At 56.9% G+C, this 12,718-nt stretch overlaps 2 protein-coding genes across 4 annotated transcripts; one reads left to right on the top strand and one right to left on the bottom strand.

Annotated features, from left to right (window-relative positions):
- The first annotated feature begins 115 nt into the window (after nt 1–115).
- Nucleotides 116–5,840, top strand: CSAD (cysteine sulfinic acid decarboxylase). The gene is made up of 14 exons (XM_030967141.1): nt 116–403; nt 1,217–1,343; nt 1,992–2,082; nt 2,457–2,563; nt 2,665–2,780; nt 3,252–3,331; nt 3,408–3,462; nt 4,041–4,157; nt 4,231–4,295; nt 4,408–4,489; nt 4,574–4,773; nt 4,841–4,892; nt 5,396–5,485; nt 5,592–5,840. Exons 1-14 carry the CDS (start codon nt 260–262, stop codon nt 5,763–5,765), a joined length of 1,500 nt encoding a protein of 499 aa, XP_030823001.1. The 5' UTR covers nt 116–259; the 3' UTR covers nt 5,766–5,840.
- A 44-nt stretch (nt 5,841–5,884) lies between these two features.
- On the bottom strand, nt 5,885–7,841 carry LOC115914572. 3 transcript variants are annotated; one of them, XM_030967144.1, is made up of 2 exons: nt 7,484–7,841; nt 5,885–7,015 (listed from the first exon to the last, which is right to left on the bottom strand). In XM_030967144.1, the coding sequence occupies exon 2, from the start codon at nt 6,980–6,982 to the stop codon at nt 6,344–6,346; it is 639 nt and encodes a 212-aa protein (XP_030823004.1). In that variant the 5' UTR covers nt 6,983–7,015; nt 7,484–7,841; the 3' UTR covers nt 5,885–6,343. The 3 variants fall into 3 exon arrangements, with proteins under 3 accessions (XP_030823004.1, XP_030823003.1, XP_030823002.1); XM_030967143.1 differs by having other exon boundaries at nt 5,885–7,018; XM_030967142.1 differs by having other exon boundaries at nt 5,885–7,032.
- Between the last annotated feature and the right edge of the window lie 4,877 nt (nt 7,842–12,718).

Consider the following 12,718-nt stretch of genomic DNA (forward strand, 5'->3'; position numbering starts at 1 on the left):
TGAGAGAGCCTTATTCCAGGAGCACCTCATCCCAGGGGGAAGCTCAGCCTGGGATCACCTTTTCCCAGGCGATCCTTGTCCCACAATCACCTTGTTCTGGGACTGCCTTATCCCAGGAGATCCTTGTTCCGGGATCACTTTATCCCAAGATTATCTCCTTCCAGGAGAAGCTCATCCTGGGATCCCCCACCCCTGCCACCTGCTGCTAATTCCGGGGTCCCTCCTGCTGCACTTCGGGGTCTCCCTGTGTTCTCCTGCCATGGCTGAGCCCTCTGGGGCTGGGGACAGCATCCCATTGGAATGTCCTGGCCTGGACACAGCCGCTGGGGAGGAATTCCTGCAGGAAGTGTTCCAGATCCTGCTGGAGGAGGGCGTGCGGAAGAGCACAGATGTGACACAGAAGGTTGGGACACTGGGGCACCCGGGAGGGGAGGGTCCCCAGTCCCATCCCATCCTATTCCTGTTTCCAGTACCATTCTCAATCCCAATCCCATTCCTGTCCCCACAGGTACGTGACTGGAAGGAGCCCCCTGGGAGGGGGTGGGGTTCCCGATTTGTCCCTATTGCTTGTCCTGTTCCCAGTCATTCCCTGTCCCAGTCTCAATCCCATTCTCATTCCCAGTCATTCCCAATCATATTCCCAGTCATTCCCAGGCGTGCGACTGGAAGCAGACATGGAAGGGGGTGAGGGTCACAATATTGCTCCTTTCCCAGTCCTATTCCCATTCTGAAACCCACTTCCAGTCCCATTCCCAATCCTGTTCCTAATACAAGTCCCGCTTCCAGCCCCATTCCAACAGCTAATCCCATTCCCAGTCCCATTCTCAGTCCCGTTCCCATTTCCAGTCCTGTTCCATTCCGAGTCCCCTTCCCAATCTGATACTCGGAACAGGACTGGGAGTGGCACTGGGGTTGGGAGTGAGAGTAAGTCCCAGTTGCAGTCCCATTCTCATTTCCAGTCTCGTTCCCCATCTTGTTTCCATTTCCAGTCCTATTTGCAGTCCCACTTCCAGCCCCATTCTCATTTCCATTCCCCATTCTGTTTGCAGTTCCAGTGCCAGTCCCATTCCCATTCTCGTTCCTGGTTCCAGTCCCAGTCCCTTTCTCAGTCTTGTTTCCATTCCCAGCCCATTCTCAACATCATTCCCAGCCCATTCCCCCTGCGGTTTCCAGTCCCATTCCCAGTCCCTGCCAGTCATTCCCAGCGCTTTCCCAGGTGTGTGACTGGAAGGAGCCGCAGGAGCTGCGGGACCTGCTGGATCTGGAGCTGCGGAGCGACGGGGAGGGGCGGGAGCGGCTCCTGCAGCGCTGCCGGGACGTGCTGCGCTTCAGCGTCCGCACTGGTGCGCTCCCAGTACACACCAGTACACACCAGTACAGCCCCAGGGCAGGCCCAGTGCCTCCCAGTTTAGCCCTGCACAAACTCAGTTTGGCACGGCAGCTCTCACTTCAGCCCAGCGGTTCCCAGTGTGGCCCCTGGTGCCTCCCAGTGTCAAACGTTGTGGTCCCTGCCATGTTCCCCTCCATGTCCCCCTGATCTTCTGTGTCTCGCTTGACTACCCCCGTGCCACCACATTTCCCCCTTCATCAACTCCCTGACCCTCGCCATGTACCCCCAACTCTCCCAAGTCCCTTCTGTTCCCTCTCTACCCACCCCCAATCCTCCATGTCCCCCCATCCTCCATGTCCCTCTTGTGTCTCCCCTGATTCCCCTATATCTCCCCTAGCCGCCCCATTTTCCCATTTCCTCGCACCCCCTCAGTCTGCCCTTCATGTCCTCCTCCTGTTTCCCCAGTCTCCTTATGACCCTGCCATGACCTCTCTGAACCTCCCAGCTCCTTCCCTTATCTTCCCATGTCCCACCCGCCATGTGCCATCCCCCACCCTCTCATGTTCCCCCCATTTCCCACTATCCCCTCCCATATCTCTCTCTGTCCCCCCGCCATGTCCTCCCCTGACCACCCTCTATCCCCAACGTGTTTCCGCCCCAGGTCACCCTCGGTTCTTCAACCAGCTTTTCTCAGGGCTGGACCACCACGCCCTGGCTGGCCGGTTCCTCACCGAGACCCTCAACACGAGCCCGTGAGCCGCCGACACTCCCAAAGGGGGGCTAGTGGGTGGGGAGACTCCTCAAAAACCTGCCGTGACCCTCCCCTCCCCTCCCCCAGACCCACCTGCAAGGAGCCCCTGGTGCTGATGGAGTGGGAGGTGCTGGGGGGAGGATTTTGGGGTGCTCAAGTTTGGAGGGAGGGTTTTGGGGGTGTTGAGGAGCCCAAATGAGAAAGGACCTGCTAAAATCCTGTGCTGACTCCCCTGATCTAGCCCCCAGTGTTGGTGCTGATGGAGGGGGGTTCTGGGGAGAGGGTTTTGGGGTGCTGAGGCTCTGGGGGAAGTTGTTTGCGGTTCTGAGGTTTCAGGGGAAGGGGAAGCCCCCGACTCCTGCTGGGCCCTTCCAGGTACACATATGAAGTGGCCCCAGTGCTGGTGCTGATGGAGGAGCAGGTCCTGACCAAGCTCCGGGAGCTCGTAGGGTGGAGCAGTGGCGATGGGATCTTCGCTCCCGGTATCCCGGACCTTCCCGAGGAGTATCCCTGTCCCCCCTCTGCCCCTGGCAGCCTGTCCATGGTGCCCTGGGGGTGAAACAGAGGTCCTTGTCCTGGGCAGGGGGCTCTATGTCCAACATGTTGGCCATGAACGTGGCGCGATTCCAGCGTTTCCCGGAGAGCCGGAACAGAGGGAACTGGGACCTGCCTCGCCTGGGCCTGTTTGCATCCCAGGAGGTGGGAGTGGGGGCTCGAGGTCATCCCAAAACCTAATCCTCAGAGTCATCCCAATTCTAATCCATGGGGTCATTCCAAACCTTATTCCCGGGGTCACCCCAAAACCTGACTCCTGGAGTCATCCCAAATGTGGCCCCCTGAGGTCACACTGAACCTGATCCCCTGGGTCACTCCTAATCTGATTGCTGGGATCCCCACAAAACATGATCCAGGGGGTCACCTGGGGTCATCCCAAAACCTGATCCTGGTGTCGCCCCAAAGCTGATCCTTGGAGGTTGACCTAAACCTGATCCATGGGGCCACCCCAAAACCTGGTCACTGAGGTTACCTCAAAACCTGGCCCATGGGGTCACCCCAAGTCTGGTCCCTGAGATTACCCAAAATCTGGGGTTACCCCAAGTCTGGTCCCTGAGGTTGCCCCAGATCTGGTTCCTGGGGTCCCCCCAATCCTGCACCTGTTCTCCTGCCCAGAGCCATTACTCCATCCTAAAAGGAGCTGCTCTCCTGGGAATTGGCACGGACAATGTTCACCTGGTGCGGACAGATGAGAGGTGGGTGCTGGGAGGTCCCGAGGGAACCCAGGTCAGGGGATTCCTGCATGTATCCATCCCTATCCCTTCCCTTCAGGGGGAAGATGATCCCAGAAGAGCTGGAGAAGGAGATCCAGAGGGTGAAAGCTGAGGTCAGGAGAGGCTGCACACCTCAAAGTCCCTCAAACTCCCCAATGCCTCCGCAGTATCCCCAACGGCCTTCCCAGTGATCCCAAAGCTCCCTCAAAGTCCGTGTGTCCCCCTCTAAGTCCCCAAAGCCTCTCCAATGTTCCCAAAGCCCTTCCCATGTTCACAAACCACCCTCCATGTCCCCCAATGTCTCCTCAAATCTCCCCAGTGTCCCCCCAAATAACCTGAATGTCCTCCAATGCCCCCCCACTGTCTCTTCAACTCTTCAGTGCACCCAATGGCTCCTGTCCTCACCAGACCTGCTGTCCCCTCTTAAAGTCAGTCCCCTGTGTGCCCCAAAGTCCTCTGTACCCCATTTCCTGCACCCCCAATATCCCCCTGCATCTTCCAGCCCCGCCCAGCCTTCCTCCTGAGACCCCTCAAAGTCCCTGCAAATGCCCACCCAGGGCTCAGAGCCCCTTCGTTTTCTGTGCCACCATCCTGGGCCACCTTTGACTCCCTGTGCTCCCCTGCCCTCTACCCGCTTCCATGCCCCCTGCACCCTCCAATACCCCCAGACTGCTCCCTAATCCCCCCCCAGGGCTCGGAGCCCCTCTTTGTGTGTGCCACGAGTGGCACCACTGTCCTGGGCGCTTTTGACCCGCTGGATGCCATCGCTGACGTCTGTGCCCGCCACGGGCTGTGGCTGCATGTGGACGTGAGTTCGGGGGTGCTTGGCTGGGGGGGGCTCGGGGGTCCCCCTGTGGGCGCTGATCCCCCTTTTCTTGCAGGCAGCATGGGGGGGCAGCGCCCTCCTGTCCCCCCGACTCCGTCATCTGCTTGCCGGCATCCACAGGTGTGTCCCTCCCCCTAGCCCCCCAAAATGACTCCCACCCACCCTCTGAGCTTTTGGGGATACCCTTTTTCCCCACAGGGCCCCCCCAAACTCTGCTGTTCTCCCCCACCAGAGCTGACTCAGTGACCTGGAACCCCCACAAGCTGTTGATGGTGGGGTTGCAGTGCTCGGCATTCCTGCTCCGTGACAGCTCCGTAGGTGCCCCCCATCCTGAATTCGTGCCCCTAGGATGCCTCACAGGCCCCCTCATTAATTTTGGTGCCCCCTGCCCCTCCCAGGGGCTCCTGCAGCGCTGCCATGGCGTGGGGGCCTCGTACCTGTTCCAGCGGGACAAGTTCTACGACGTGTCCCTGGACACAGGGGACAAGAGCCCCCAGTGTGGCCGCCGCGCCGACGGCCTCAAGCTCTGGATCCTCTGGAAAGCCGTGGGGACCCGGGGGCTGGCACAGCGTGTGGAGCGGGCGTTTGGTGCCACTCGGTGAGCCCCAGGATCAGGGGGACCCTCCACCCTCCCAAACTTGGCTTCACCCCTTTGCTCTCCCCAGGTATCTGTTGGAGCAGGTGAAGAGGAGGGAGGGATTCCAGCTGGTGATTGAGGTAAGGTTAATGGTGGAATGTAGGATGGGGGACATGGACACCTAAGAGTCCTGGAGGTTGGAATGCCACAGGTTTAAATCATCCTGGAGGTTTAACTCCCTGGGGGTTAATCCCAAAGGTTTGAATCTCCAAAGTTTAAATTCCAGAGTTCTCAATCCCAGAGGCTGAAATCTCAGAGGTTTGAATTGTCCCAGAAGTTTAAATCTTGGAGGTTTAAATCCCTGAGGACAAATCCCAGAGGTTTAAATCCCAGAATCTGAAATCCTGGAGTTTGGAATTCCACAGATTTAAATCATCCCAGGGGTTGAAATCCCGGGGGTTTAAATCCTGGAGTTTTAATCATCCTGGAAGTTTCCATTTTGGGGGTTTAAATCCTGAAGGATTAAATCCTGCAGGTTCCAACCCCAGACAACTAAATACACATGGCTGAATTCCTGGCAGTCCAAATCCCTATGGGAATTGGGTGAATGGCCACGATCTCCTTCCTCTTTCTCTTCCTGCAGCCGGAATTTATCAACCTCTGCTTCTGGTTCATCCCACCCAGCCTGCGGGGCCAGGAGAACTCCCCAGAATTCTGGGACAAACTGGGAAAGGTGAGCCCAGAATTCCAAATTCCCCCCACCACCAGCAGCCTTCCAAATCCCCAAAAATCACCCAAAAAGAAAAACAAAATCCTCCTGAAATGGTGTTTCCCCCTAGGTGGCCCCAGCCATCAAGGAAAAGATGATCCGGAGGGGCTCCATGATGGTGGGATACCAACCCCAAGGATCCCACGTCAACTTCTTCCGGCAGATTATCACCAATCCTGCTGTCACCCGCCAGGACCTGGACTTCTTCCTGGATGAGATACAGGAATTGGGATGGGATCTGTGAGCACTCCCAAAAACCCCTGTGAAAGACCCCAAAACCTTGCCCCCATCCCTGAGGAAGAGGAGCAGAGCCTTGATTCCCTCCCCACATCCCAAATTGGAAATGACCCCAAAATTCCACACTTATGGAATAAAACAACATTTAATGGTCCTGATCCGATAATAATTTGGTATAACCCCACCCTCAAAATAGGGTTTGGGGTGTAGGGGGTCCCTTAATTCCCCTGGAAGCTCCAGAGGAGTTTGTGGATTCTGGGCTCAGGATGTTGTGGCCTTGTGACTCTCCTGACATTCCCATGACTTCTTGAAGCTCTAGAGGTTGGAATTTGTAGGGAAGAGGATCTGTTAGTACTTGAAAAACTCTTGGGAGAGTACTGCAAAACCTGCTGCGTCCATCCCTGAGGAAGTGGAGCAGAGCCTGGACTTCTTTCTGGGATCTTTAAATCAGGAGTAAAGATGGATGTTCTCGGTGCTTCATCCTAAAACTCCACACTCATGGAATAAAACAGCATTTAATGGTCCCAATTTTATATGAATTTGACATCACACTCCCCTCCCCCAGAAATGGAGTTTGGGAGTCCCTCAATTCCCCTGGAGGCTCCGGAGGAAGTCGAGGATTTCGGGATCAAGACGCGCATGCTCAAGGCAGGCTAGGAGCTGGGACACCGTGGCTTCATGTCGCTGCCGCCGCTGCCAATCCCGCAGCATCTCGAAACTCCACAGGATGGAATTGTTCGGATTTTCCTCCTGGATCTGCTCTAACCGGCTCCGCTCCAGCCCTAGATGCAGAATTCCCACCTCCTGCCACTCTCTTCCCAATCTTCGGGCGACTGTCATCAAATCCTTCTCTGTCAAGCGTCGGGGATTCACGGGTGGAGCTGGAATCCCTCCAGGATGATGTCCTGAAGTGGGGTCCCCCGTCACGTTGGGGGTGTCCCCATTAGGTTCCCTGGGCGTTTCCTCCAGGATTTGCTCTTCCAGGGGCAGCTGGAAGCGCTGGATGAGGTCAAGGCGGCCGATCTGCCGCAGGATCCCGGCGGTCACATGCAGGGAATTCCCCGGGAAGCGCTGGAGGAGGATCCGGCACAACTCGGGGCGCGATGCCTGGAGCACAAGCCCGGCAGGAATTTTGCTTTCCAGTAGGTACTTCAGGTTCTGGAACTGCTCTTCCGAGAGCGCCCGGTGCACATCCAGCAGCGTTGCCCGCTCGTCTGTCGCCATCGGGGCAGAAAATCCCGTAGGGAAATGGGGTCACTGCTGGGACACAAGGGCTGGGCTAGAGGAATCACCACGCAGCCCAAAAAGTGGGGAAAAAAGGGGACCACCCCTGGGCCCAAACAATTCGGGGTGTGGGTGGAAAGGGGTCACCCTGTGCTCCATAAATTGGGGGTAGAGGGGTCACCGCCCACCTCGAGGGCTTTCCTGGTGCCCCCCGTCTCCCGTCTAGGGGGACGCTAGGGGCTGAACCCTCCCAGCGTCCCCCTAGAGCACCCCACCCTGCCCTGGGCCTGAGACCACCGAGTCTCCCCCCAGTGGCCCCCAACCCTGGGGCTGGGTCCCCCCTGTGCCTCCGCATCCCTCCTTGGGCCTGGGACCCCCAGTGTCACTCCAGTGCCCCCACTCTGTCCTGGCTCCCCCCGATGTCCCTCCCGATATCCCCGCCGTGTGCCTAGTGCCCTTTCTTCCGGCTCCCCACGATCTCGCGGCGTCCTCGGTACTTACCTTGCCCGGATTCCCAGCGTTCTCTCCCCCAAGCCCCTCGTTCTCCCCCCGCCGCCGCTCCGCTCTCACCGCGCTCCGTTCCCGCCGCGGCGGTTCCGTTTGTGAGGCGCGGAGGGGGCGCGGCCTCCTCTCCCGCCACAGCGGAGCTGGGCCGCTTGGAACGGACGGCGCGCGTCCTGCCCGGGGCGCGTCCTGCCCGGGGGCGGCCTGGGGCCGTCCGGAGCGGAGTCCGGAGCGTCGTTTGGGGACTCCGGGGCGGTTCGGGAGTGCGGGGAGTGAGTTCTGGGCCCAGTGTCCAGCCCCGAGTGCCCCAAGTGCTTCCAGTATCTCCCAATAATCCTCCATCCCCCCCAGTCCTTCAGTCACTTCCAGTACCCCCAGTTACCCCCAATCCCTCAAACCCCCAGTATCCCCCAGTTCCCCAGTCTCTCCCGTAAACCCCCAGTCCCCTGGTACTCCCAGCCACCCAAGTCTTTCCAATGGTCCAGTCCCCCCAGTATTCTCCAGCCCCTCCATTCCCCCAGTTCCCCCCAGTAACCCTGAGTAAGCCCTCAGTAGTCCCTGCAATTCCTTAGTCCCTCCAGTATCGCCCAACTCACCCCAGTCCACCCCAGTCCTCCAGCACCCTCCAGTGGCCTCCAGGCCCACTAGTATCGCCCCAATTCCCCAGTCTCCGCAGCCCCCCAGTTTCCCAGTCCGCCCAGTATTCCCCAATCCCCCCAGCAACCCCCAGTTCCCAGAGAATCCCCCAATTCCCCATTCTCTCCATTATCTCTGACACCCCAGTGTATCCCAATCCCCTCAGTCAGTAGCCCCCATATCCCCGTGTATCCCCCACACCCCCCAGCGTCCCCAGAGTGTCCCCCCAGTGTGTCCCCCAACCAGCCTGACCTGGCCACCCCTCCCCCGACTGCCCCAAGTCCGTCCCTCCACCGATGGTGGGAGGGTCCTTATTGTTCCTCCCTCTTTTTTTTTTTTGGGTGGGGGGGTTGGCTCCCTCCCAGGGGTGAGTTTGGTGGGGGTCGCCCTGGATGGATTTGGGCTTGTCGGAGGCCTCCCCCCGCAGCGCGCTGCGGCACTGGCGGCCTCGCGGGAGCCCTTCCCTTCGCCCGGCTTCGTCCGGTGCCCCTGAGCCCCCCGTGCTCCCCAACAGTGGTGAGTGGCCACCGGGGACATCCCCCCCAAACTGAGAGTGAGCAATTCCCCTCGTCCCCGCCGTGTCCTTTCTTTTTTCCGCTTCCCCTTCCGAGAGCTCCGCCGCGACTGCTGAGTTGCGGGAGGAGGGGCGAGAGGGAGCGACCCCTCCCCAGATATAGGGGTTCCTCCATGGGGGAGTGGGAGGGGCTGTGGGGTGGGACGAGGACAGTGCCATCATGTCACTGTGTGTGTGACCCCAGCGTCAGTAGGGGCCCGGAGAGGCTTCGGGCAGGCCGAACCTCCCTTGGGACCGGCAGCGGCCCCCCCGTGGGGTGCGTGGGGTGTCCTCGGGTCACCCCAGTTCTCTCCCTGCCCCCTCTCTCCCCCCCGGCAGGGTCCTTCCAGCCAGGGGACGGCGGCAATGGACGCTGCGGGGGAAGGGTGGGGGGGGGTCGGCCCCCTGAGACCTCCCCCGGCCCCACGGATCCCCGGGAAACCCCACTGCTCGAGGGCCCCCCACAGATGAGACCTCTCCACCTCCTGCCAAAGAGGCCCCTGGCCACGGTAAGAGGTTCTGAGGGAGCCTCCTGGAATCGTGGAGGGGGGGTGGGTGCTTTTTCTGGGGTCCCTTAGGGACCTGCAATGGGGGAGACCCTGCCCTTGTGGTACAGGGAGACCTCAAACCTCAGGGAGGGACCCGGGTCCCGGGGGGTCCCAGGGATGGGGGCGGGTTGTGGTGCCACGGTGTGAAGGGACCCCGCTCCCAGAGAATGGAGGTGACCCCATCCCAGAGTAAGGGAATCTTAGGAATGTTGGGGCGGCCCATTCCCATGGCACAGGGGTACCTCAATTCCAGGGTAAGGGGGGACAGAGATGTGAGAATATCCCGCACCCATCGTGTGGGGGTACCCCAGTTCCAAGGTATTCCCCTTTTCCATGTCTCAGGATACAGGGGTGTCACATTCCTGTGGCCTGGGGGTACACCAGTTCCAGGGTCTGGGGGTGCTCCAGGGATGTGGGAAGGGCTTCAGCCAGAATCCCAACCTGGCCACGCACCGGCGCATCCACACCAGGGAGAAGCTCTTCGGCTACCGGGACTGCGGGAAGCGCTTCGGGGAGAGCTCGGCGCTGGTGCAGCACCGGCAGATGTACACCGGGGAGCAGCCGTACACATGCAGGGAATGCGGGAAGAGCTTCAGCGTCAGCTCCAGCCTGCGGCAACACCACCGTACGCATGGCTGAGAGCAGCCCCACCTCTGCCCTGAGTGTGGGGACACTTTCTGGAACCCTGGCCAGCTCCAGAGGCACCGCAGGGGGCATGGGAACCGTGACACCTGGATGGGCATCAGGACACCTGGATGGGGTTGGGACACATGGGTGGGGATAGGGACATCGTGATGGGGACACTAGGATGAGGATGGGGAGGAGGGGATGGGATGGGGACAAGGACAGCAGGGCTGGGGCACAAGGATGGAGATGTGTTGGCTTGGCACAGCCTGGTTTTTGGCAGGGGGAAGGGGGTGCCACAGGGATGGCTTCTTTGAGAAGCTGCTAGAAGCTTCCACCATGTCTGACATAGCCAATCTCTGATGGCTGTTGTGAGAGTCTGTCCGAAATCCTGCATTTTTCTGCCTCACGATTGCCAAAAAGACCGCCGAAAGACCTGCTGAGCCAGTGCAGGGTGGGGAAGTTGTGTGCCTCTTAGCTACCGGTCTCCATAGGTAGTTACCTGTCGACTTCATGGGACATTCTGCCCCCTGATTCCAAACAATGGATCTGGACTCCCCGCCTCTCGGCCTGGCTGGCTTTGGACTGTGCAAATGGCCCCTTTCCAACAAGGAGACCCCCTGCCTGCCTTCAACCATCGTGACAAATAAAGAGAGATGCGGGCTTCTTCATCGAAGGATCAAGACAATAAGACCCTGTATCACCAGACCCCCTTGTACCTTCTTCTAAAGACTGGGACTGAACTACCAAAACTTGCCCCCCCCCAGCTCGGTGGTGGGGAGGGAGAGCTGTGCTGTTGGGAGGGGGGAAAATTGCCCAGAACTGAAGCGCGGGCACTGAAGCACGAAAACAATGGTTTCTGTTAGTCATCTGGACTCCGAGTACCTGTACCCCGAGTTCTGTGTTCTTTCCCCCCTTTTCGTGATTTCGGTTGTGAAACCGCTTCCCTTCCCCCAACGAACAACAGTATAATTAGGATCCCAGAACAGCTGTCCCCTTGAGATCTCCCCAGGACCTGGTACCCTGCTGGACCTCTGACAGCTGGACCGCGAGAAGCAAGACCACGGTTTTGGTAGCTATAGCCCATATCCTTTCCTTCCTCCCTCTTTTTCCTTGTCTTTTCCTCTTCTCTCCGGTTCCCCCCTTTCACCAACGCCATTCTGCTGTGATTTTCAATAAAACTGTATCTGATTTGTTGCCGTAAATCCTCTGTGCCTTTCTGGTTATTTTGCACCTAAAAAATCAACCCCATCATCTGCACCCCCCTGGGTCTGATCGGGACATAATTGGTGTCACGGACAGGATTCCAGTAGCCAAAGAGATTTGCAGGGTCTGTGAAGTCTGTAACAGGAGAGGGTGTCTCTCGCAAACTACACACACCTAAAAAGCAAATCTCAAGCTCAATTGGGTATTTAGGCTACGGAATTGTCACAAAAGATTTTTTGGTGCAAAACAGGGGTAACTGAATGAACTAAGTATACTGGATTACTGACACTGAGTACACTGGACTGCTGGAACTGAGTAACACTGAACTGCTGTATTTTTGTGAAACTGAGTAACACTGAACTGCTGTATTTTTTGTGAAACTGAGTAAAATTGAACTGCTGTTTTGTTTTGTTTTTTGAGACTGAGTAAACTGTACTGCTGTATTTGTGTAAAACTGAGTTGTCTAGAAAGGGAGGGACAGACCTGAGAAGCCGAACAGTGCCTTCTAGACAAAATCGTCCCTCCACTTACACACGGGGATGAGGGGTGGCACAGCGCTGGCTGAGTAGCTTTTTCCCTGTTGTAAGTACTGAACCCTTCAAAAAGGAAACGTTTGTGTGTGTGTGTGTATCCAGAGAGACGAAGGGGACACTGAAAATCTGTATCATTGTGTAACTTAAGCTTACAGAGCAACTCTCTGGTATAATTCTAGTCCCTTTGCACAAAATGAGCGAACATCTAAATCTGAAAGTAAAAGGTGACTTTTATTCGTTGCTCGCTAAATACAATGCAAAGCCATCACCTGGCGGAGAAACTTGGGCGGAGAACAATTGGTTTAATCTGGAAAGTGTCATTGATAGAGTATGTTCTCTGCAACATGAATCAAAATTCAAAATGGGCAAAAATAAGAACATTCTTTGCTCAGTTCTGGGAGCCTGCCTCACTGCCGCCGTAGAAACTCGCTTTAAGTGAAAAAGTGGGGAAAATGCCATCATAGACTCCCTCCAAAACCTAGTTGAAGTTTTGCAAAAACAATTGGATGAAGAAACAATTTGTTATGGGCTGCTTTAAGAGAAGAACATGTTAAAAACTCACAGAATGCAGATTCCTCAAAAGAAACAGAGGAGAAAGAAACTCCTCACATTAATCAAAATTGCCCTCAAAAAGAATTAACTCTGATGAAAAATTGCGGGAAACACTGCTGTGATAACATGAAACCTCTAATTAAAACAGAATACAGCTATATCAATAATGAAGATCTTAACCCGCACAAAACCACTGAAGAAATCCCGTACACTGCTACCAAATTAACAAAACTTGCAAAGCAGTACGGGCTTCTCCCCCAAAAATCTGAAACAGAATACGTATGCCAACTGTCTCTCACTGGGAGAGATCAGATTCTTTTGTCAGAACAAGAAGCCGGTGGGCTTTGGGGACATGGGGTGTTCTTAACAACGGCAGACAGACGCATCCCATGGTCCCTAACTCAGCACACAGCTCATTGGGCAGAGGGGCTTAACCCCTTGGAAAGGAGAGACGCTTTGGTCAGTACCCCTGACCAACTCCAGGAAAACATTCACAGAGCCAGTTGCCTGCAAATAATTCATGAAAAGAAATTAATTCCTAGTTTTGAGTCACCAATGAGATCACCTGTAAAGCCTGAAA

The sequence above is a fragment of the Camarhynchus parvulus genome, chromosome 29 (assembly GCF_901933205.1).
Source record: "Camarhynchus parvulus chromosome 29, STF_HiC, whole genome shotgun sequence".
NCBI classification, from domain to species: Eukaryota; Metazoa; Chordata; class Aves; order Passeriformes; family Thraupidae; genus Camarhynchus; species Camarhynchus parvulus.

Excerpts from the sequence above, each read along its gene's own strand:
- CSAD (XM_030967141.1), top strand. The coding sequence starts at position 260 with ATGGCTGAGCCCTCTGGGGCTGGGGACAGCATCCCATTGGAATGTCCT. Across the intron at positions 1,344-1,991 it reads GCGCTTCAGCGTCCGCACTG|GTCACCCTCGGTTCTTCAAC; the intron begins GTGCGCTCCCAG and ends TTTCCGCCCCAG. Across the intron at positions 3,463-4,040 it reads TCCAGAGGGTGAAAGCTGAG|GGCTCGGAGCCCCTCTTTGT; the intron begins GTCAGGAGAGGC and ends ATCCCCCCCCAG.
- LOC115914572 (XM_030967144.1), bottom strand. The coding sequence starts at position 6,982 with ATGGCGACAGACGAGCGGGCAACGCTGCTGGATGTGCACCGGGCGCTC.